This window comes from Thunnus maccoyii, chromosome 4 (genome assembly GCF_910596095.1).
Source record: "Thunnus maccoyii chromosome 4, fThuMac1.1, whole genome shotgun sequence".
NCBI classification, from domain to species: Eukaryota; Metazoa; Chordata; class Actinopteri; order Scombriformes; family Scombridae; genus Thunnus; species Thunnus maccoyii.
In genome coordinates, this window is record NC_056536.1 from 6,332,299 (window position 1) to 6,356,536 (window position 24,238).

General features: G+C 38.8%; 1 protein-coding gene across 2 annotated transcripts in view; it reads left to right on the forward strand.

Moving 5' to 3' along the window:
• Positions 1-24,238, forward strand: part of LOC121896221 (MICOS complex subunit mic25a-like) — an 85,329-nt gene that overhangs the window by 26,030 nt on the left and 35,061 nt on the right. For both annotated transcript variants that reach the window (XM_042409967.1, XM_042409968.1), the window contains exons 5-6: positions 5,415-5,498; positions 18,426-18,496. In XM_042409967.1, the coding sequence (XP_042265901.1) occupies positions 5,415-5,498; positions 18,426-18,496 (155 nt within the window). The remainder of the gene's footprint in view (positions 1-5,414; positions 5,499-18,425; positions 18,497-24,238) is intronic.

Sequence of the window (24,238 nt, forward strand, 5' to 3'; positions counted from 1 at the left end):
CCTGATAATTATGATGAATCTTCCTTTCTTTAAATGTGTGTGCTTCTGTGCGTGTAGACTATCTTTACCTCAGTTATTCTGCAGCAATGCTGCTTTTCGGTGCCACAGTGCTGTTAGTCACAATGGTGCTTTAAAAATATTGATTGGCGTTAATTTGTTGGGTGTGCCAGATGTGTAGGAATTAGCACATTAGGGTTACATAAAATAATGCCTGACAGACTGTCAATCTCAGAGATACTCTTTTAGTTCTGCTGGTTATTATTTAAACGTTCCAATGTGACAAACACCCATCTGGCGCCAAAATAAGCTTTATTAACAATATTTGCTCCAGTATCTGTAGCAAGTCTGTCATGTGCAGCAAAAGGAAAAAAGCTCCAAAAGACCTCTACCTAAATAACATAAAAACAAACTCACACTGTTAAAAATATTTATGACATATCTGTCTTTTTAAAATATGCTCTGTAGGACTTTAAGGAAGATGTAATTTTAACCAAATGAGAAAATTAGTTTGCATCTCTTTACCTGATTGAAAATTGACTGTGCTTGTAAGATGCTGGGTCTGATTGAGTAGGAGTGAATTAGGGAATTAGTTTTAAAATAAGACTAGAAATTATATGAAAGATTTCCATTTCCTGATGTTAATTTAATGCCATGTGCTTTTGCACAGGCCCCTAAGTTTCTAATCTGAGGAAATGCGCTAAAATACTGATATTCATGTAGTTTATTGGCAAAGCACCTATTGCTTTCAAGATGAGCCATCAGCAAAAGTCATGTGTTTAAAGCCCCCCTCTGCTAATTTTTTTCTTATTGTTGAGTTTCACTGTGCAGACTGATGTATCGTGTAGTTTACGTTACATTACATTTACATTCATCCGATGAAAGAAAAAAGTTTCTCTTAAATCTGAGTCTGGAGTCAGTCGTTGTTCAACATGAAACTTATGCAAGTGTGATGTGGAAACTTGAAGCCTCCAGTGCACATTCACTGAGAGTTCCCTTTTCAGTGAAGTAGTAGACATCTTGTGCCCAACAGTATGAATATTTACTTATTCATAGATTCTGGCTTTTTTTTCAATGAGGAAGAGGAAGTTTCTAAAAAGGTAATTGACCTATTCTTACGGAAAAAACATGCCAAACACATTATTTTTTAAAAGCAGAATATTAAAATATGTCTGGACGGGGTGATTAAGGATTAAGACGACTGTTTGGACCATTATCTGTTAAGTTAATTGATCACGTGACAAGATGTACCAGGATCTGTCTGATTCAGCTCAGCAGGGACATACTGAGTTGTGCACATTTGCATATGGGCAGCGCAAAGTGCAATTAAAGCTTTAGTTGTTTATAAAACAAGAAAATAAGTAAAAGCAATCATTAGGCCTTTTTGACAGCCAACATTTTGACTTTACATAGCAGGAAAAACAGGGGTGTTACTAATAATATTAACAATGGTTCTGCCATGACAGTATGACAGTGAGCTTTTTTGTTTGTTTGTTTGTTTTTGAATAGGCTAAAGTTCTATGCATTTTTTTTTCTTCTTGCGCTGGCAAATTAATATTTCACAGAAGTACGTCTTTACAGACTTTTCAATATAAATATTCAAATATACATATTAATTTTTTAGTAAGTGTTAGTTTATTCAAGATCATTTCATGTTTTACATGCACAGAATAAGAAAAGAAGAATGCTGATGTCGTATGTGTTGTTTTGGGAATGTGAGGTTCTCAACCTTGGGTTCGGGATCCCACGAGTGGTCAATGAATATACAGATGAGGTTGCAGGAGGTTTCTAAGACTGATATATTGATAATGTTTAATGTTTAATACACTGCTTTTAACATACTAAATATAATTCCATGGCAAACCCAAGATGCTTTTTATGGAAATGTTTGGAAACACTGGAATCTCTGTTAGAATGAAAATAACATTTCTGCAGGTTTGAATAACTTGACCACAAAACAGTATGTATGTAAATGTGACTACCACTGTGTGTGTGTGTGTGTGGCGGAAGAGATAATTAAAAACATTCATTACTTTTGAATGAGACTGTAATTTCCATAGAATCCATGTGGGATCTCTCTATAGTCTTGAAAATAGAATACAGAAAAATGTTTCTCTCAGATTGATATTGATACTGATTTGTGCTTCTCTCTCCCTCCTTCTTAGTCAATCTCTTGCTTTGTTTCTTCTACTTATTCTGCTTGTTCTCTTTCCCTTTTCTACTTCCTATTTCCCAACTTCTCTAGTCTCCAGATGAGATAGAAGCAATGGTAAGCTTCATAATAACCCTCATAGTCCTGCTCTTTTGTCCATTCCATCCATTCCTCCCTCCCTCCGTTTCACCACTGTCCTCTTGCACAGACTGAGGGGTCATTTAAAAAAAAAAAAACGACAGTTAATGTTCTTATTCTCAATTATCTCTATCAAAAAGTAAAATATCTTAAAATTACAGCATTTCAAAGGGAAAAAAAAAAATCTCTTTGATTTGATTTGAATTGAAAGCAAATCGAACCCTTCAGTCTTACTCACATTTCTTTTCTTCTTTCAAATCGTCTCTGTCTTCAGCACCTCTCCTCTTCTCTCCTGGTTTCCGTGCTCCCCTCTGCCCTTCCATCCAAATAATTACATCTCCTCCTCCCGCGTTTACCCATTTCATATCCTTTCATCAGCCCTTGTTATTCTCCCTTCCATCTCTCCACAACTTTCCATACATCTTTCCCGACTTCTGTTTGTCTGTCTCTGTTTTATCTATTGATCCAGTATTTATAAATCACTCAGAATTTCAGAAGGAAGGAAGTTGCAGGAAAAATCTGTAAAAATTCAAAGTCGCACCACTCCATACTGCAGCATCGCTCAACTGTAAATCGAACTGTGCACTGAGGATATATTTTTAAGTATTAACAAAATGTCTCGACCTATATTACAATTAAAAAAAAGGAGGTGACACAGTGAAAGTCAGTCATGGCTCTAGAATCTTGGTGAGCTGCTGTAGCTGGAGAGCTGATGAACTGCTAATACACTAGTTTTAGATATATCTACATTTATTAATATAAAAACCTCTATGATAACCAGGGCATCACCTACCTTTACTTTTTACCTGTGCTGGGAGGAGACGCAGAATACAGTTTTGTTTTTTTGGATCAATCTCATGTCTGAATTAGTGTGTAATGATACAGGGATCTAATTTTCTGCTTGACATACTGATAAAGGCATATTTATTTAACTGAATTGTTTAACAAGTGAATAAATTAGGTATCAATGTAAACAGATTGATTAATAATCAACCAAAATGAGTGTAATAGGTTTAAATGGCACATTAGGAGTGATAGATGAGCAATAGGGAAATGAAGGAATGATAACATAAACTGCCGGAAAATCAGGCAGTGAGGGTAATTTGACTCACCAACTTCTCTAAGGGTTTAACTGTGGAGTTCAATTTAAACGACACCAACTCTTTAATCATAGAAGCAGATGGAAAGCAGCAGAGGTTTTGTTTATCCTCCTTTTTTTTCGTTTGCCTTGAAGTTTCCTGACTGACTGACCTTCTTACTAAATAACTCGGAAAATAACCTCGCCGGCCGAAACGAAACTATACTTCAAGTTACCGAGCACGAAAGAATCTCAACATAAAGTTTGTTTCACTGGAGTTACAATACTGTGCGCAGCTTGAAAAAAGAGAAGAAAGTTAATTTAGGAGATCACATGATAAGAGAAAAGGAAAAGTCTTATCTTTTATCCCTATAACCTATAAAAAATAGACTGATAAATACATACTTGTCGGGGAGGAGGGGGTGGCTTGCAGTTCTACATCACCTAACCTCTCGGATTAAGTCAAGAAACAGCTGCCTGCACTAGTCTAAACAATTTATATAAATGAAATACCCTTACAACACATCACAATATGACTTGGATGATTAAACCTGGTTAAACAATGTTAAACCTGAGGGTTGTTATTCTCAGTACTCACAAGGCCACCTTCAAGGTCTAACAAATGCAACAAAGGACAAACAATTTGGATGAATGAAACGGCCTCACAACTAACCATAAATCCTGTTATTAGGAATCGTGAGAAGCTTTCAGAGCGACAGACGTGCTCTGTGTCTGTCACTCTGAAACCTGCATGTGCACGGTGTAAAAGGAGAGGGACAAGAGCCGTTGACTGATATTACTCTGAGCAGCATGGATTGGAACACATTACAATATAATAGATTTGTGTATATTTTTTGCTTTTCCCCCTGATGGTCTGAATAACTCGCTGCTGCACAGTGCTGCTGTATTGTCTGTCTGCATGCCGTCAGTGTCAATGTTTATGCAGAACTTGGACATTTTGCATGTACATGTTCACCACAGTTGAACACCACAGGAAACATTTACTTCTAAATCCGATTTACTTCCACAAATCCGTTGAAACAAACTGCTTTTGCTGCAAAAATGTAGTTTTTCCTTTTATCTTCTTCTCTTATCTTTTATCCCTATATCCCTAAACACATGCAGTCTTCTAATATTCATTACATTTTACAAAGTTAATGATTAGTCACTAGAATTATTGAAATGATAGAATTAAATTTGAACAAAAAAATGATTATTAATTATAGCTATTGACGGTTCCGTTTTTAAAATCTTTCTTGTATGTCTCTATGATCACATTTTCTATCTTTCATGTCTTCTTCCTGCACCTCCTTTGTCTTTTCTCTTCTCTCTTGTCTTCCAACGTTATACTCTACTCTTTTTTTTTTCCATTTCTCTTTCTAATGTGTGGCTCTTTCACACATGCTGTTTTTATTCTCTCTAGTCATCCAGTCAGTGTGGAGTGGGTTTGCATGTGAATGTATGAGCCTGTTTGTCAGCATGCTCTCATACACCTGTGCATCTTTTCTGAACATATGCGTATTGTTTGTCACCTTCGGTGTTTCATAAATACTTGAAAATAACATGATCTGTGGAGAGATGTATGCTGTGATTTTCTGTGCTGCCACAAACACGGGTACAATGGATGGATAGATGGATGGATAGATGGATGGTTGAATAGCGAAAGGCAGGGGAAAAGTGAAGATTTTCAAAGAGCTGTAATTTGAGGGTTGTGGCATGCTGTTTGTGGCATTTTGGATTTTTTTTTTCCTATCGTAGGTTGCTGTACTACACTTTTACACATCATGGTCAAAAGAGTGTCTGTGTTGGACCATTTGTTTGGGTATCTTGGGTCTCATGCTAGTATGTAATAGAATATTATCACTGAAAGTTAAATGAAATTAAGTTAGATTTACTTCTTTTATGAAAAAGAACAAAAAACAAAATACTACTACTGTAGATTTCACCAATCTCCTACTCTGTAGTGTAAGAAAACGCAGCATTTCACAGTGTTTAATCCACCTCTCTGTCTGTGTGTGTGTGTGTGTGTGTGTATGTGTTGTCTTGCAGGCTCAGCAGCTACAGAAGAAAGATTCACAGCTCAAAGCGCTGGATGCCTTCTACAAGGAGCAGCTGGCACAACTGGAGAAGAGGGTACAACATTTGCACAAACACACACACACACACAGACACACACACACACACACACACACACAGAGGCACACAGAAACCTCATTAGAGGCTTTCACAGACGCCCAAAGTTGCAAATACTAAACACACACAAACACACACATGTCCATACACACAATAATTGTGCATATTCACTCAGCCGCACCAGCATGACAGAAAGAGAATGAATATAAATGGCCTGTGTTGGACACTCTTATTAGGTGTTGTTACATAAACGGCATGAGCAGCGTGAGTCTGGTCCAACAATACTGAAAAGTACTATGACAGTGATAATCACATCAACATTGTGCTTGGCTACCAGGCTTTCTTATTCTCTTCTGTTTTCCCTCAGTTTGTCTTTTCTGAAACTTTTTCAAATGGGACACTTGTCGGTACTGTGTTAGTATTTATGTATTTAAACAAGAAAACTCTGTGACAATGACATCTAAGGCTAAATAAGTTAAAAATTATATACACGTTTCGATATACAAACATGTCTAAAGTGAATTTAACCCAGCTTCCACAAAGGAATAAGAAGGAAAGTACAGTATAGACACAAATCTGTAGAAAACACACACAAACGCTAGGTGTGTCTGTGAACGTGATTCAAAAGGGAGCACGGATTTTAGCCAGCCTGAGCATCTCCAGAGAGCCCTTACAAGCCCTTTCATTCCCTTTCATCTGTCTGTCTGACATTTACCAGACAGAAAAGGTGTGGAAGCTGTTGGTCCGATTTAAGTCTCAACCTCACCAGGCGCCACACAAGAAGGACCTTTACAGGGGTTCTCTTGGGGAAGCTCTCCTCCACTTCACAGATGGAGAAGACCTTTACAGGACATTATGTGTAAAATCTAAGTATTATGTTCTGTTTACCATGGCGAATGCAGGCCCGTCCTCCGAAGGGAGTGATGGGAGCAGATTTAGTCACATGGGCTAAACCATAATATTGGAGTGCCATCACTACAGTGTTACAGCTGCCCCCTGCGGTCCATTCATTTGTAGCTGAGTGACTGCATGAGTCACTCACTAAGCCTTTCATTCATTCCTATGTTCAGTTAGGAAATAATTCATTGGCATTTAGTCAATCATTTGTTTATTTCTGATTGCTTTTATAAAATCAAAAGACAGAAAATCTCATACTGCGTTTGGAATAAAGCTTGCATACTTACTGTAGTCCACTAGTTTTAAAAAATGTGTGTCTATGTGTGCATGTATGTGAGTAGAGGTTATGTTTAGAGTCTGCCATAAGCTAACATAAGCGGATAGAGTTCTCGGTAGCCACTGACTCGAGCAATAGGCTTTTTTTCCGTTTGGTTAAATCTGAAGTTTAGGTTTTTTTGAAACTAGGCATGTCCAATCCGTAGAAAAAGGGAGACAAGAAAGAATTTTTTTCTGTCTTTCTTTCTTTCGTTCCCTCCCGTCCTACCTTTCTTCTGTGGCTGTCTAGTTTAAATAACAGACGGACAAACACACACAGCCTTACATCACCATAGCACAGAATCTGTAATCTAATAACCATGCAGTCAGCATAAATAAACATTTATTACCTCTATGAGAAGGCTTTACACACACGCGCACACACACACAGGTCTTGGTGTCAGATGCCTGGCTATTTGTGTAAGTCTCATTAGTAACAGGTTGGGTTTGCAGAGGGAGTCGAAGACTGGCAGGCTGGCATACGGGTGGCACAAGCTGTGTTTGCTGTTGGGTTTAAGATGTTTGTAGACAGACCTCTGTGTGTGTGTGTGTGAGTGTGTGACAGAGAGACAGACAGATAGAGAGAGGTATTGTGTGTGTGTGTGTGTTTTGCATGCATACTGTAAATGCATGAATATATGTGTCTATCTGCAGGGCTCAGCGTGTGTGTGCAGGCTGCACCAGAAGCCACATAATGCCATAGTTTTTAGTTTGTTTGACTGTTCAAAATGTTCTCAATTCTTGAGGTTTAGTTTCTCAAAGGGCTCAAAGATGAGTCAAGCCAAACTGAGCTTAGGCTTATGTCAATGTTATCTCACCTTTTGCATTAACATACGTCCTGTTTTGAGATGTAACATAAACTCCTGACATCAAAAATTTGACGAGGTTGGGAGAAAGATTTGTAATTTCAGTCACAGTTCAATACCTGAGAATCGACAGACAAAACACTCAGGATAGAAAACATTTTTAACTAGTCTTCTTTTATAAAATGTGAGTGTTTTTTGGTGGATAATTATGGTTAAAAAAGCATCAGTCTTAAAAGTAGTGGTAATTGATTTTTAAGAGGGTAAGACCCTATATCTAATATAAAGAAATTATGTTGGATGGAAATGCATTAGTCAAAAATAGAATGATGTATAGTTCAGTCTCAGTACTCATCAGGTTAAAAGGGATGTGAAATTTTTTGTTTTTATATTCACAACACACAAACACGGAGACCTAAAACACCAAACCGAGTACTATTCCATTGAAGAATGAAAAAGACTGCGTCCTTTTTCTTTTACTGTTTTAACAATCCAAAAGTCTATTTGTTGGATAATTGATATGACTGAAGCACACCTCTATCCATCCATCCATCCATCCATCCATCCACAGAAACACACCTGTCTTTTCAGTTTATTCAAAAAAATATTAACGGTATTCAAGAAAACCAGTGGTAACATTTAAATGAGTTGGAACATGTATTTTGTTAGTTTCACATGCACATTTTAATACCATCCTAATTCTTTTCCTTCTTATTTTTCTCAATGTCTTTCTCACGCTCTCGCACTCTCTCTCACACACACACTCCTGTCATAGAAGAGTATATTTTGAAGCTGGTGGAAATAGAGCGTACAGAAGGAGATAATAATCCTCCTCTAAGTCTGACAGGTTGCTTGACACGCTGTCAGCAGGGACCTCCACGTAGTGCACCAGAAATATCCGCACACTAAACATACAAACACACAGACACACACATACACAGATTTACTCCAAATAATGTCATGGCAATAACTATAATATTCCTGGCCAAACAGAGAGGCGCAGGACTTATTTAAGATGGCATGCACACACACACACACACACACACACACACACACACACACACAGACACACACACACAGTTGTGTTTCCATGACTTCAGAGGACATTAAATTGACTTACATTAATTTCCTGGAGACTTATCCTAACCCTAACCCTAACCTTAACATAACCCTAAACTAACCTTAACTTTAAACCAAGTCTTCACCCTAAAATTAATGATTTAAGGGGACCTGCTTTTTGTCCCCATAAGTGAGGCGAGTCCCCGCAACATGACTGTGTAAACAGATTTACATCCCCATAACGTGAGGAATACCTGGACCACACACACACACACACACACACACACACTGTATACACATAGGCACATACATGCACATTCACATTCATGTTCACAAGTGATATATTATTTATATCTATATATATACACACACTGACAACATATGTGTGTGTTTACGTATATGTATGTGTGTGTGTGTGTGTGTGTGTGTGTTCATGACACTTAATAGTTGTGCAATCAATGGAGCCAGGTTGGCCCTCTGATCAGATTCAGAATCAATTAAGAGTTTTTTTGTAAATACTGTATTAAAAACTCAACTTTTCTGCTGTGTTGCATTTTCTTATGGAAATGCATACACTCTGGGCCCTATGTAGACCGAGTCAAAGTTAAACGCTTTCATCCTGTGAGGAGCTATCTGCTCAATATGCTGCAGCGAGTGCTTCGAATCTGCTTATTAGTTTGGCTTGTTAGCAGCATTTCCACTGAGGCTGCACCCATCTGGAGATGAAGATATGAGTTTCATAATAAGTTAACGTTACAAAACATTGCAGAGTTATGGCTAGCATTGCAGTTGCCTCATTATCTTGCCTGAGCAAAATAAAAAGTCCCTGTGTATGATTTCAACAGTGGTATACACTATATGAGTATTCTCCAACCAGCTACAGTTGATTTAAATACAAGATGTTCAGATGAAGGCACTGTAAGACAGGTGAATATGACAACTGATTTGACACAGAACTTCAGCTGAGCCTGCAGGGCCAAGAAGGCATAATGTGAACAAACTTGCACTGAGAACTTCAGCCAGACAGTGTTTTGTTAGCAGTCGTGCTGAAGAAAGTCCGAAGGGCAAAACCCAGGAGCAGCAACTTCCTGGTGTCTTGTTGTCACCAGGAGGTTGCCAGGCAACCAGCAGGTATTCCAGGAAGTCACTTCTTCGTTTGGACCCTACCAGAGCACCAAGCCCCGGTTTGTTATTCAGGTTAAAATAGGAAGAGGCAGCAGGTCTGTCGGGCAGCTGAGTGAAGTGGAGCCTGCGGAGGAAGCACCGGTTAGCCCCGGTTTCACCTCAGGCAGATTCACTCGCTGCAATGGGCGTGGAAATAAAACCAATGAATCAATAAGTACAAACACTGTTGATTTCTTCCCGTGGAGCCAACATGCAGACTATTTTGGTTCAGTAAATTTCAGCTGTCAGTCAGCCTGGTGAAGGCAGGTTAGCTGGCTGCTGGTCAGCAGCTGCTGCTGACAGACGGCCTGTTCTGTGGACAGAGACACTCAACACCTGTCGGAGGCGTTTGGGACAGAACGGAAGAACACCGCTGTAAAGGAAAGGGGTGTGCTAGATTTGCAACTCAAGACAAAACGAGAGCATCATTACGAAATGACAATAATAAACAATAATCGTTTTATCTCGATTATCTTGTTTTCATAATCGTTGGAAGCCAAAATCGTAATCAAAAATAAAATTCCATTAATCGCACAACCCTAATTAATGCAGTTAACTTTTTAAAATATAAAATAAAGGCAGCAAACCATTTATCTTATCTGCCAGTTATGTTTCATATTGTATTTCAGTGAAGTAAAGACAGCAGTGAATGGTTTAACACAGTATAGTGGAGAAAGAGACTGAAAATTGTGCCCCCTTTTCTATTCATTAAATCGAGAATTGATTCTGAATCGAATCAGACACCAAAGAATCGGAATTGAATCGAATTGTGAGATTCTCAAAGATTCCCACCCTTACAACTGAGTAGATAGATTTGGATTTTCCAACAGGTGACCAGAAGAAATAAAATAACTATTAAAAATGTGTTCTTTCTCTGAAACAAGCATGACCATGATTTAGCAACTTAATTATTTTCCAGAATTTTTCTGGATTACCCCTATAATCAGACAGGATGTCAACAAAATGACTTAGCATTTCTAATTGCCCTCACACATTTGTTTCTCAAGTGTCTAAAGATCTGCCAATCCGTAGAGGACTTTGAGCATCATGCTTTTGCCCATGCTGCATCCCTTAACCTTAACATCTTTGAGATTTAAGGTGTGAACCAAGGATTCGATCTGTTTTTTACTCAGTATTTCTCAAAGGGAGCATGCGTATTTGCTAAGGAGTTAAAAACATCTGTGAAATGGCTTAGGGATAAAAATTGGGTCAGGAATAGCAGATAACCTTGTGATATCATTGAGAAATAAGTCATGAAGAAAAGCCTGCTCAACAAAATGTTAAAAGTCTCTCTTTACAATAATATGTGGTGTCTTTTTTGTCTGGAATCTCTAATGCAGAAAATTGGACAATGATCACTTAAGTCTAGGGCAAACACACCGCTGGCTGTGAATTTATGTGGTTTATTCGTTAGGATTATATCTATCATGGTCGACTTTTCTGGATTTCTGGTGTCTGGCCAAGTAGGTGAAGAAATGAGCTGAGTTAAATTTAATTCAATACAATGATTTTATTTAGCCCCTCAGAGATAGAAGATAACCAGTCAAGGTTAAGGTCACCCATGAGCAGAACTTCAGAACCCTCCTACTCAGATATAAGATTTACCAATTTGTCCAAGGCACTTTGATGAGCAGACGGGGGGCGATAGGCCCCTATTACCATCATATTATTAGTAGGATTTAGAGAGACATTTAATGTTAGCAATTCAAATTATTTTTGCAGAGACAGACCGTAGCACAGAGACAGCAAAAGAGTATCTCACAAAAATCACAACCGGGCAGGGGTTCAGGCACCCTTTATGCTTTGTAACGGTCAAGTGCAATGACATCATCCTTAATTTCATTAGTCAACCAGGTTTCTGTTAGTATTAAAATATCTGGTTTGGTTTATTGGACCCAGATTCTAATGGAGTCCAGTTTTGGTACCAAGCTTCTCATATTCATGTGGATTAATCCATGACCTCTGCGGTTTTGGAAGTCAAGAGGAGTATCAACTAAAGATTGATTAGGGGCAGATATACAGCTGATGTGACATAGGTTGCAAGTATTAGCTCCCCACCAAGGCCTCCCGGGATGATACAGCCTGTCGTTGCAGACGACTGGGATTGTAGAGGCAGGAGAGTACCAACAGGGGGAGCACTGGGCAGTTATTGTAGGTGGTGGGGACTGCAGACCGGAGCTGTCCATGTTGCAGCTGGACTTGGTGGCATTTATATTGCAGGAGGAATTCACAAATCCAAAACTATTGCTTGACCTATTATAAAAACAAGTGTCAGGAATAGGGGACTTTATAGGGTTGCTAGAGGGTCCTGGCTCCACATGAGAGAGGAAAGAGAGGCGTGAGGAACCAACAGGACTGGCATTAGGACCCCAAGGATGTCAATAGTGGTGGGACTGGTCAGAGCGAGTGGATGTCGTGGGAGTGTTTTGGCTACCTGTCAGTGGAGCACTGGAGTGGGTGACAGAGAATGAAAGGTTTGAGGATAGTAGTTTTGCCTCCAACCACAGTATGCCATTGTTTCTCAATAACTGCTTGCATTCCCAGAAGAGATTAAAATTGTCAGTGTAGGAGATGCAGTGGGCAGCGCAGGCTGATGTGAGCCAGCTGTGTAGAGACAACAGCCTGCTGAAATGCCCAACACTGTGGCCACAGGAGGGGATGGGACCAGACACATAAATGTGCCTCACAGATTTCTTCAGAGAGCAGAACAAATGCACAGTCACTTTTCAGTAGTTAAGACTGCTCCTTACAGGTGTCAGTTGTAGCTACATGTTAAATGATTTAAGTAATGTCCGGTTCGTTTGCAAGGATCTCAATGGCTTCATCCTGCATAACACGGACAGTGGCACCCGATACAACAAGTTATTGTAGAGTTTGTTCTGACGTACCTAATGATGGATTCACATATGACCGGAGTTGTGACCTGACATGGGTGTTGTCTTGTGGGCAAGGAGCTTGTGACCTTGGAGGCAGAGCGCCGGTGTAGTCCACGGGGACCCGAAGCTGCTGGTTTAGGGGCTAGGATTTTAACTCATCAAAATAAACAGTTGGTGACGCTAATTCTCCAGTCTGCTGCCATTAAATCATTGCAGAGGAAGAGGGAGCACTGAAATGAAGTAACAAAAAGAGTGGCAGTCAAACTTCAAACAATGGAAAACTATGTGGTAAAGGTATTGGGTATGGTATTTCTGATTATATATTAATTTGAGTCAGTCACCTCATCGATCCAGATGTTTTCATCTGCTGGTGTTTTTAGTCTCTTCAGTGGAAGCTTGAGTAATGTTGGTAACATGCGTCATGTCCATCATGATTTCTTAGCTAAGTCTGTTCCCATTGCACTTTGTCACTTTTTTTTATTTTTATTGATGTACCAATTTTTCCACCTCAGCCGAGCATTATGGAGTTTTTGCGGCATTCTGACTTTTTTCTTTTTTTCTTTTATTTATGCAAATTGAAAATGTGCATAAAAACTGTTGGATAAAAGCGCTCTTTATTTGTGGTGTTTTGTTGCAGCTACTGTAATGTTAGCAGAGTTGTTAGTCAGAACAATTAGCTGACTGTGTGTTCCATTAGCGACCCCTGAATGGCTACAGTACAGAAGAAGAATATAACACACACAAAAGAACAATGCTTAAGTAGATGGGAGTACGTACATTTAGGCATATAGAGCATTGAATATGACCTAGACACATCTTCCAAAGCGCACACACACATAACGTACACACACAGGCCCCCACAGAGTCCAGGGTCAATAGTATGACACCATATAAAATTCTTTTGTGTCGCTCAGTGAATGCCGTTGCCACTGTCAGGTCAGACCAAAAGGTTAGATGGAGTGGGAGTGTGTGTGGGTTAAAAGACTGCTCCTTTTACAGTTGGATCAAAGAGCGGCATGTGTGTATGTGTGTGTGTCTGAGAGGGGTTTTTTTGCCACCCACCTGCAGGCCAATATTTGTGATTTTTTTTGTCTATTTAAGCAACTGTGTGTATTTTCTTACAATGCAGTGTATACACGCTGTATGTGATGTCATCATGGCACAAACTGCAAGTGATAACAATAAGTCACCACATTCAGCCAGGATAGAACAATCAATGATGCTCTAATTTGAGCAATTGTGGCCTTTGTGAGTGGCTGTATATACTGATCTGCAGCTTGCAAGCTGTGTTGCCAGTTAGTTAGTAACAAAATAACATCGTTTTAATTAGCCAACAGCTGTGGAAATAAACAGTAGAAATAAATCTACCAAATGCCTCTCTAGCTTGCTTCAAGCCCTAAATGTAAGAAATCTATTCCCATTGTTGCAGGGTTGTAGCAAACATGTGTATACAGCAAGAGAGAATGGGGTACCTTTTCAGAGCTAACAAGCTTGTTGACATTCATTGACTGGGTTTTTCCTGGGTCTATGTATTTCTGCCAATATTTTGCCCATCTTAAAAAATGATGTATTCAGCGTTTCCCCTAGGGTGAGAGGTCCTGTTGGGGGGGAGGGCGGGCTGCCTTTCCATGGCAATGTAAGGGGAAACACTGGTGCAACCATGATGTTGGGACCCCATATTCTGGCTGAAGTCTAGTCAGGATCAGGTTTGACAAAAAGAGCTCAGGCATCGAGAGAAAGATGTTAGTCTGCAGCGTGGAGAGTGAGTCAACATAATGAGCAGGCAGGAAAAGAGGGAAGTGGTAATTAAGAGGCTGCAGGTGGCCCAAATAGTTGTAGTCAAAGCCCTGACTTCTGAGTGACTCAGAATTAGCTGCTCCAAATAGAGTCATTTTTTTTGATGCATGTTGTGTTGAATGTTGTATATTCTGTCTTTAAGCAAGATATGTCAACTGATCCCTGCTAGCTCACTGTAAGATACTTTATATGAGAGCATTAATTAAGTCCTTGGTCAGAATGGTTGTTATTATGGATGAAAAGGGAAGTAAATTGGAAGGTTTGGACAATGACAGGACTAAGTCACATCTGACAATGTTGCACTTTGCACTGCTGCTTGAGTTAATGTTAGTCTCACAGACTGAAAGGATGAGCAGCCTCACAGCCTCGATTCCTGGAGGTCCTAATTCAGATCTTTCAATGAGATCAGTTTAAAATGATCATATAATGTGCTTGTTTAACTGGGAGATTACGACAACTATGTTCACCCATTGTCTGTAATTATACTCCACAACCGCCTACCTCCCTGCTACAGTAACTACCTGTCTGCGATTAACATGAGGAGAACAACTAGATCATTTATGTCCAAAAAGACATACCACCGTATCGTCATAATCTCTTATTACACCTCATTCTTAATGATAATAAGACATATTTAGTAGCATTTAATTTTCATTCATTTTCATTTTTTAATAATTAATATACAGAATAAGCATATAGATTATGCATTTATAAGGGCATAGAGAGAAGATGAACAGAGACACTGAGCATGCGGTCATTTTTCATGTTAACACCACATGAAGCAGATGAATGATTCTAAACAGGCAAATATGAACAGTGCGATTTTACAAAATTAGACAATTACAATTAAAATATGAACAAACCATTTACAAGAAATGAACTGAATTGAACTTTATTGACCTGCTGTAGCCTAGCCTGAACTCAAACCTTCCTCCTGGTCTCAATGGTCGCGATGTACTCAAAATTGAAAAGGTCTGTGCGTCTGCCTGCATGAGCTTGATGCCACAGAACTTGCCATCTTGTAAAGCCTTGTTGAATTTCATCTCCGCCTCACCTGGCCCATTCATCAAGTCCTCCAGGCTAGCTAGGGCCGTAAGTTGTGTTTCTAATGCCTCGTTACAGGCAACCTGTGATTTCTCTGCATGCTTTACCATTGCCATGCTCTGGTTGACCACCCTTGAAGCTTCGATGTGGCTGTGGCTACTTTTGTGATCATTCAATGCCGATTTTCTATATTGTCGTGCACCTTTGGACAAATCCCATTACTCATGTTAGCTTTTCTACAGAACATTTTGCTATCTTCCCTCTCAGTCACGTGAACTCCTGCTCCCACTGAACCCATTGCTCCCTCTTGACCTCCTTGCTGCCACTTTCTTGGCCTGTAACATTAGCTGCCACTGGCTGATAAATGCTATCAGTATTACTTGCTTGTCCTTCATCCTCTATCACATCAAATCCCTCTTTTTTCACCTAGTTTATCAATGCCATCACAATTATTAGGCTTTTTAAAGAACCTTCGGACACTTAGCTGCTGCGACATCTTGCAACGGTATGTAGCGATGTAGCCTTCCAATGCGATGGCTAAAGCCAGCTAGACAACGAGGTCATGGACATGAGATCAAAGACAAGACTAGACAGTAGCTAATTAATATGCACACTCGCCACCAACTGGACAGGAGTGTGAATTACTTTAAGTTACGGTAGATTGCCCTCAGTCTTCTAATCTGTCAAAATGATGGACGGCCTTCAGATTTTTCCATCATCGTTAAAAAAATTGAGTCAATGACAGAAAATATTCGGTTAATGCAACCTCAGCTCTGTTAGTCAGTCACAGCCAACTCCTTATTTTGTGGTTTGTGGTTTGTTGTCTTGAAAACTTTGACCAAATGCAAAATGTATAAACACTAGCATGCAGACAGTGAACATATTAATCCAGCAACAGCAAAGATTTGTTTTTTGTTGTCTCACCAATGTTAGATGAACTAATAAGGATTTTGATATCATTTTGGAGTGAAGGCACCAATATTTTTGCTGTAATACTTTATGTTGAACAGAAGGAAGGGGAGGGTGGTGACTGTACAGTGGTAATATAAAAAGTGAGAGAGACAGCAGATGACAGCTGCTAGATCAGAAACTCGGCAAACACCCCGTAATTTAATGTGTGTCAATGGCAACCAATGATGCCACTCTCATTGCTTCATCCTGCTGAGTAAGGTAAAAGGAAAATTCATCCTACATTTTGTCCAGTTTGTCTCAACAAACATTTCCTGCTCTTGTTCTCTGTTAATCAAACCCCACGATTTATCTCTTTATTGTCTTTTTGACAAGACTTACACATGTTCACAAAAACACCTGAGGCCAGATGTATTGTATAAATAACATAAATCCTCAAAAAACCTTCTCACAGATGAACGTGTATTCATAAAAACGGAATATGCAGTAAAAATGTGTACATCTCCACATACCTCAGGCCAGAAGTAATCTGGTTGTGTAGATGGAGCCAAGGATAATATGATAAAGTTGAGATGGAGAAATGAGAAATTGGTAGCTAATTGCATTGATTTTATGATGGGTAAAATGTCTATCCAAGGTGGAAATATAAACTTAATTTTGATGTTTTACTTTTGTTGTTTTTGTGCATGGTCGCACACGCGCTGCTCTGGCATTATTGTAGAACCTTGCCAATGCCAATAAAAGTTTATGAATTCATCTCTGTTCTTTTCATTCCCAGGTCTAAAGATTGGTGAAGCAGACAGATGTATTGATATGTTAATGAGCCCAATCCAACCTTAAGTGGTCAGGGCAAAGGCTTTTACCCCAAAAAATCCCTGTTCACATATCCTCTCTTCTCTTGCCTCTGCCATTTCTCTGTCTTTATTTCTCTCTTACCTCCCTTCAAGCTTTTTTTCTCCTCTTCTTTCCCCATCATCCTTCCCTCTCCAGCTGGTCCAGTTTGCTGGTTAAATATTTGGAGGGGGATACTGGGTGCTGGAAGGCCTAAGCTAGGAGGATCAGCAGAGGAGAGGCTGCAGTTGTTGTGGATTAGCTGCTTGTTTTATCATAATACCACTGCCTGCTTGCCTGGGGTTTGGTGCTCGCCGGGCAAGCTGCAAAGTCAGAAATCACAATTTCTTAAAAAATGTATGAGTAATGCAACTCATTACTGCTGAGCTTTAGTTTCACTAGAAGAGGCTGGAATCCCCAAACCTTCCTAGGGATGAAAATACAACTTCACAACTTATTCTTCATACCGTAAGTTTTGTGTGAAAATAATGTTAGTGAATGGGGGCCTAGGGTCTCCTGTGTGGTTTTCTTTATGGTTTATAAAATCTGGAAGGCACAAAATGGAAAAGAGAAAGACAGGAGACAAGGAAGGTGCTGTAGATGAGGGAGAGACAGATGAAGAAATGCAGCACAGAAAAGAAATCTCTTGGTCATATGTGAGGACAGTCTTTATTATCTTTATGGATGCTCTTATCAGTTTGATTTGATAGAGACAGAAGGGAGGGAGTGTGTTTAGGATGTTGTATGTATGCTCACAGTGCAGGATAAGGTCACTGTTAAACATATGTTGTTAACATATACAGGAAGTGATTTTTTTCAAAAGTGAAACTTTTTTTTATTTGACAAGCATGTATTTTTTGTCTTACTCATCTGGTAAAATGTCCAACCAGGACAAGACATCACATTTGTAGTTGTCAGAAAGAAACCCATTTATCACACATGGATCTCAGGTGCAACTGTGGTCGTGTTTGCGGGCACAAAACTGGATGAAAAGCTTTACGACATGAAGCTGATGCTCAAAATCTGATTCTGAGTCTCTAATTTATGAACATATGAAACTATAAATAAACATTACATATAAAAAAATCTTTAAAATCCCCATTTCCATTTACAAACACACTTACTATCCAAAAAAAGGACACACTAATGCACACATTAAAAAATGTTAAAATTCTTAGCTAATGCTTTCTATTTGTGTCCTCCTGTGTTGTTTTCTGTGTGTGTGTTTTCAGAATTTGGAAAGATTTGAACAGAGCAAGGAGCAATTCCACCAAGCTGCCTCCAAGACGGAAGTGAACATGAGGTAAGACACACACACACACACACAAACTAATTTGCGATTCCAAAAGTAAGAACATATTATTCCCTGGGGCCTCTAAAACACACCCACCGACTCACACATCTACATGGGCATGCACACAGCAGACTAATAAGCAGCAGTAGATAGGGATCTCCTCTTTTCCTCATTTTTTAACCAGTTAAATGCATGCATTCTCTAGAGCAAACCTGACTAATGTGATAAGTGTTTTAATTGGCTGCTTTAATTAAGCTGAGTTTAACAATACCCTATTTCCCCATCCTCGCTTCTCACTGTGGACTTGTAATGAGCCACAGCTAGGGAAAAGGTAGCTAATTATTGCCACTGCAGTGTAGTCTGTAAAACACCCAACTGTAATTCAAATTAGAGACCTGGCCTTGACTTGCTATGAAATTTTGTGTCACACCAGTAACGGGGCTTTCCCATGGCAAATCTCATCAGTAGAGCTACCAAAAGCTAGACTTATGTATTTATGGGTGGAAAAAAATAATAAATCCTACAAAACACTTCATCTCCTTCAGGATGTCCTTATTCCTTATGGTAAGTTTTAGCTTGAGAACAGATTTTGATCGTGAAGATGATCTGTTTGTTTCTAATGTGGAATTTAAATTTTTTTTCAAATTAAAATTAAAATCCTGCTTTTCTACAATTTGAATCTTATTATCGTAGTTTTGTGCATCAGTCCGAATGGTGATAATAAACAGAAGGGCGAGTCACGAGCAGTCAGAAGATCATACAATGTAGTTGCTGTTGTTGTGCAGTTTATCTGTGCAATGAGGATTTATTACAGACATTTTGGGTGCATTTCCTTTTCAGTTTTACCTCCAAAATAAATCCATCCATTTTCATCTGCTTATCCGCTAACACAAGTTAACACAAGGACGTTCTTCTCTCTAGACACATCCAATCTGTCCCATCTTACCATCACTCATGAAGAAGATAGAAATATTTACAACTTGTTCACTTGTCTCACTTTCAAAGTCAGTGGTTTAGATTATTAGCATAAAGGTTTGGGTTGTTTGTAGTTGTTTTGTGATGTGAGAGTTTGTGTTTGCCGGACTTCGTTGTAGCGTGTTCTCGAATTTCAGCAATTAGGCTACTTTGTTGAGTACAATGTTTTTAAAACCAACAGAAATGATGGCCAAAACTACAAGAATAAGATCAAAGTTGTTGTCAACCAGACATATTATTAAAAAATGACATGTATAAGAAATTAGGTCTGCAGGTTAGATGAGTTGAGCAAATGAGAAATAATGAATAACACCTGTTCCAAAGTACAGAGTATAGCATACAAATACAGGGATTGAATTTTAAACAGTGATGTATGGTCAGATAATCCTACCTGGAAGAATAAAAACTAACAGACAAAATAGCTCCTGTTTTCCACAGAACACATGATCACCACCTTGACTGTATATACACACAAAGCACTGCACTTGAGTCCTATGCCTGATGAGAACAAGAAGCTTTGGGCTTTCCCCCATCCTCACTCATACCGACTGTACATGCACGACTCATTGTGTGCCAGCCGTGTAGTTAATTCACCTTTTACATGGTAATCTGGAGTGACTGAACACTGTTATCAGAAGCTTAGCAATATGAGATCCACAGTACATTCAGATTTTCAGCTACGCCATCATGTTTTTGATCTCTTCTGACGCTGAAGACCAGGTGATCTTACCTCTGGGGAATACTGTACAGTAATACCTCTAATCCTCTGCTTGTTGGGATGGTGTGTGTGTGTGTGTGTGTGTGTAGGGGGGAAGTAGGGTATTCCAAAGTGTTTTATCAGAGAAGATGAAAGGATCCACGCTTCCTGCGCCACCTTTATGGTCAATTATACGCTGCTGTTATAGGTTTTAGAGAGTGGATTAGGCTCTCATTCATTCTGTAATCCAATCTAACCCGAACCTCCGGGGAATTCAGTAGTTTTACTTTAATGAGTGGATTAAGGTGTGAGGGTAAAGGTGTATCTGTGTGTTTGGTGACAAAACATGCAAAATAAATGGGGTGGGCTTGATGTGGATCTGCATACTTCAGTGGTTACAACTTCCTCTAGAGCCCTCAAATTCTGCAAATATATATTTATACATAATATCAATATATAAATGACTCTGTAACCTAACTTTTTCATTTTCAACCAAAAGAGCATATGGTTCATGGTCTGCCCTCCTGTTGATGTGCATATAAGTATGTGTAACTTCTAAATATGTGATCAGAAAGTCTGGAAAAGTAAAAAAAAAGTTTCATCCTTTTTGATGAAATCATAGGTGACATAATAAATAGTTTCTTAGCTAGTATGTAGCACTGTGCAAACTGTCTCAACTTACTGTAGAGGCCAAATTAGACACCCTGTTAAATAGGTTATGATTGAAATTAACACAGAACATAATTTCATGATTTTTTTTTTTTTTTTTTTTAAATCCCCCTCTGCTCAAAAATTCACTTGGATGTTTGACCTTCACTGTGCAGAATTGCCACTAAAAGACTGTTTTCACAGTAATCTCATGAAAGTGGAAATTTTCTCTGTGGTCACCTTAAATCTGAGTTTAAGACGTGTATTTGTGAGCATAATTTATGACATCACAACTAGTTTGGAAGCTTGTGAAATGAAAAATATTGGCATATTCATTGATTCTGGATTTTTTCTGGAGGGAAAAGGGATGGATTTTAAGAATTATTATTATTAACCTGGCAATTTAACCTTTTTTATGGAAAAACTAGTATTTTTATACATATATCTTAATCTTAACGTATATTTTAAAAGTTGTCTGGAGGGGATCTTTAAAGTCCTCCTCCGCTCAAAAATATGTTTTCTTCTTGTTCCTACAGTTGAATGTTTAAGCTTCACTGCGCAGAATGATGTATGTGCAGAGTTTGACCCTAGAAGGCTGTTTTCACATTCATCGGCTGAAAGTGAAAAGTTTCTCTGTGCTCATTGAAAATACGAGGTCACATACACTGAGAATGGACTTTACAGTGAAGTAGAAGACATCTTGTGTCCAATGGTTAAACTTCTGAAATGAAATATATTTACATATTAATAGATTCTGGAATGTTTAATGAGGGAGAAGGAGTGGATGTAATTTTAAGGATTTTAACAAGATAATGGAACTTTTTTCGTGGAAAAAACATAACAGAAACTCAAATTAGAGTATTTTATATACATCTTAAAACATGTCTGGAGGGGATCTTTATATAAATTATAACATATTTGAACATCATGTCCTCAGATAGTTGAATTGAATGCATCACTGGCTCATCACCTCAGCTATGCAAACTCTTATTCCTGCTATCAATCACATTATTCAGAAGATTCCTACATGCTTAATAAGGGAAACCATATATTTTATCACCTAGGGTAGCAGCAATCCAAAAAACAAAAAAGGATCTCTCAATAATCTGGCCCTAGTTATTTTTTTTTCTTGATATATAAAATTAAAAATGTTATTTTCATCATAGCAGGATCTTTTTGAAAATTTGTCAATGAGATTAGAGCGTTGTCCAGTTGTCTTTGGATGAAGGGTGTGTGGATGTCAGTGAATACAAGTCACCTTCACTACAAAAATTGCCAATTATAGAAACATTGTTTTATATCTTCATTAACCTTGAAAAAAGTGAAAATGTATAAATATTTTGCGAGCTTTAACTGTATCCAGTTCAGCTAAGGTTTGCGTGAGAGTTGTTTTCAGCTAGAGTGTTATAACAGAGAGAAAAAGATCTGAGAGTAACCGACATGCTAAATTATTTATGTATGAAAAGCAACAGAAAGTGCCATGTTCAGACATTTCAGATATCAGAACTATTGAGTGAGTCTGTGGGAAACTTCAGACAGACTCTGGTTTTATTTTGTAAACTTTTTGCATGAAGTTTCTCTCAGTGCTGAGCTGTAGAACAAAGCTAGTGTAAAATAAGATGTGGTTGACTCCAAAACCTCCTGGCTGCACTGTCTGTGTCAGTCTGTGTTCTGTACAAGTATGTGTGTGTGTGTGTATATATGCATATGTGTGTGAGTGTGTGATGTGTTAATCCACAGTTTAATCCTTGGAGCAAAAAGGGCTTTGGCAGCCAGCACTCTGGAGTTTGAGGGAACCAGAGAGCACATGGCCAGTGTGTCATCGTCCCCTCTGTGTGTGTGTGTGTGTGTAAGAGAGAGAGAGTGAGAGAAAGATAAGACGAGAGAGGTTGAGAGAAACATTGGGATGGGGAGAGAGAGATGAACTGCAACTTGTAGCACTCTAAAATGTCAAACTCAATGAGGCATGAGTAACTTCAGTAACTTCTCTGTCTCTCTCTGTCTTTGCATGGCTTTATTTGTCCAAAACCTTCAAACTTACTTTGAATTTTATCTATCGGTGCCAGTAATGAGAATAAATGGTTAAATTCACACATTATTCATATATACTGTTGCATTTCTAAACTCACAAGGAATGATAATGTATACTGTAGATAAACAGTAAAGAAGAAAATGTTAGACAGCTGTTACCAAACTTCTATCCAAAATTTTATTATTTTTAAACCTCCAACAACAGATTTTTTTTGGCCACTTGGGGGCACCAATTAAGTTGATATGGTAAATTCTGCTAGCTCATGTAAACATCCAGCAGTTATGGAGCAACATTATCATTCATTTGGAGTCATGTTTTTGTCCACTTGGTGAACGACAGTCCAATAATCACCCTCCTTTAGCTCTGTTTTTGGTCTCTAGCAACTTGTGAGAATAATATCTGGCTCTTTATCTGCTAAATGCTCCACTATGTTCACCAGCCAGTTGCTAACTGTGTCTGTTTGCTGTTTGGTGCTGAGCAATTAGTGTACAGGGTGCTTTTAGAACTGCTTACAGCTCTAAAAGCTTACAGCATACAGCTGCCTGCTGCAGCTGAAAACAACACTATGAAAGCAGTGAAAGTGAACCAAAACAGTAAAGTTGCAGCCGGACAGCTAATCAATGAGCTGAAACTCGCTATAAAGTTCTGTAAAGCAGAAGGGAGCTGCAGAGTCGGGTGATAAGCCCTCCCATCTTACAGGAATCCTTTAGAAATCACAGGTTTGCAGGGTTTGTGATTGATTGGCAATATGACTTCAAAACTCAATTGAGCTTGCAGCTGTAATCTTCATCATAGCACCAGGGATAACTTTAAATCTATACCAATGTATCTCCCATTTATGTTGTTCAGTCAAATGCCCTAAAACCTTTGTTAACACCAGTGGTTGCTTGTGATTATTTACCTGGTTGGGACTTTAGGCACTGAAACTTGATCTGAGATACAGTTTTGAAGCAATAGTAAGTTATTAGCTCTGAAACAAACAGAAACATGATTTCTGCAACAGTTCAGATACTTTGCTTCATGACTGATGGAGCATTGAACCTGTACCTTCTATCGTTCGGCTGCCACAAAGAAGATACTTCTTAGCAATGCTCTGTGGCAGCAGGCCTCTCTGGAACTGGCCTACACTGTAGCAGATATTTCTATGCATAACTGATGACCACTTAGCATAGGCATTTTGCATTTGCCAATTTGACAGGGTTTACCTAGCTGTGGGATTACAGATTACAGAGTGACAGAGACATGAGGGTGGAAACAGTTATCTTTTTAGTCTAGATACATTTTGTGTGTGAGGGAGACAGCTACTTCTTCAGGGCTGAAAGTAATAGAATGAGAGCGAGATGCAGACAGACTTGGCAGATCCCCATGTGAAAGTGCTCAATGCATTTTAACAAGGCCA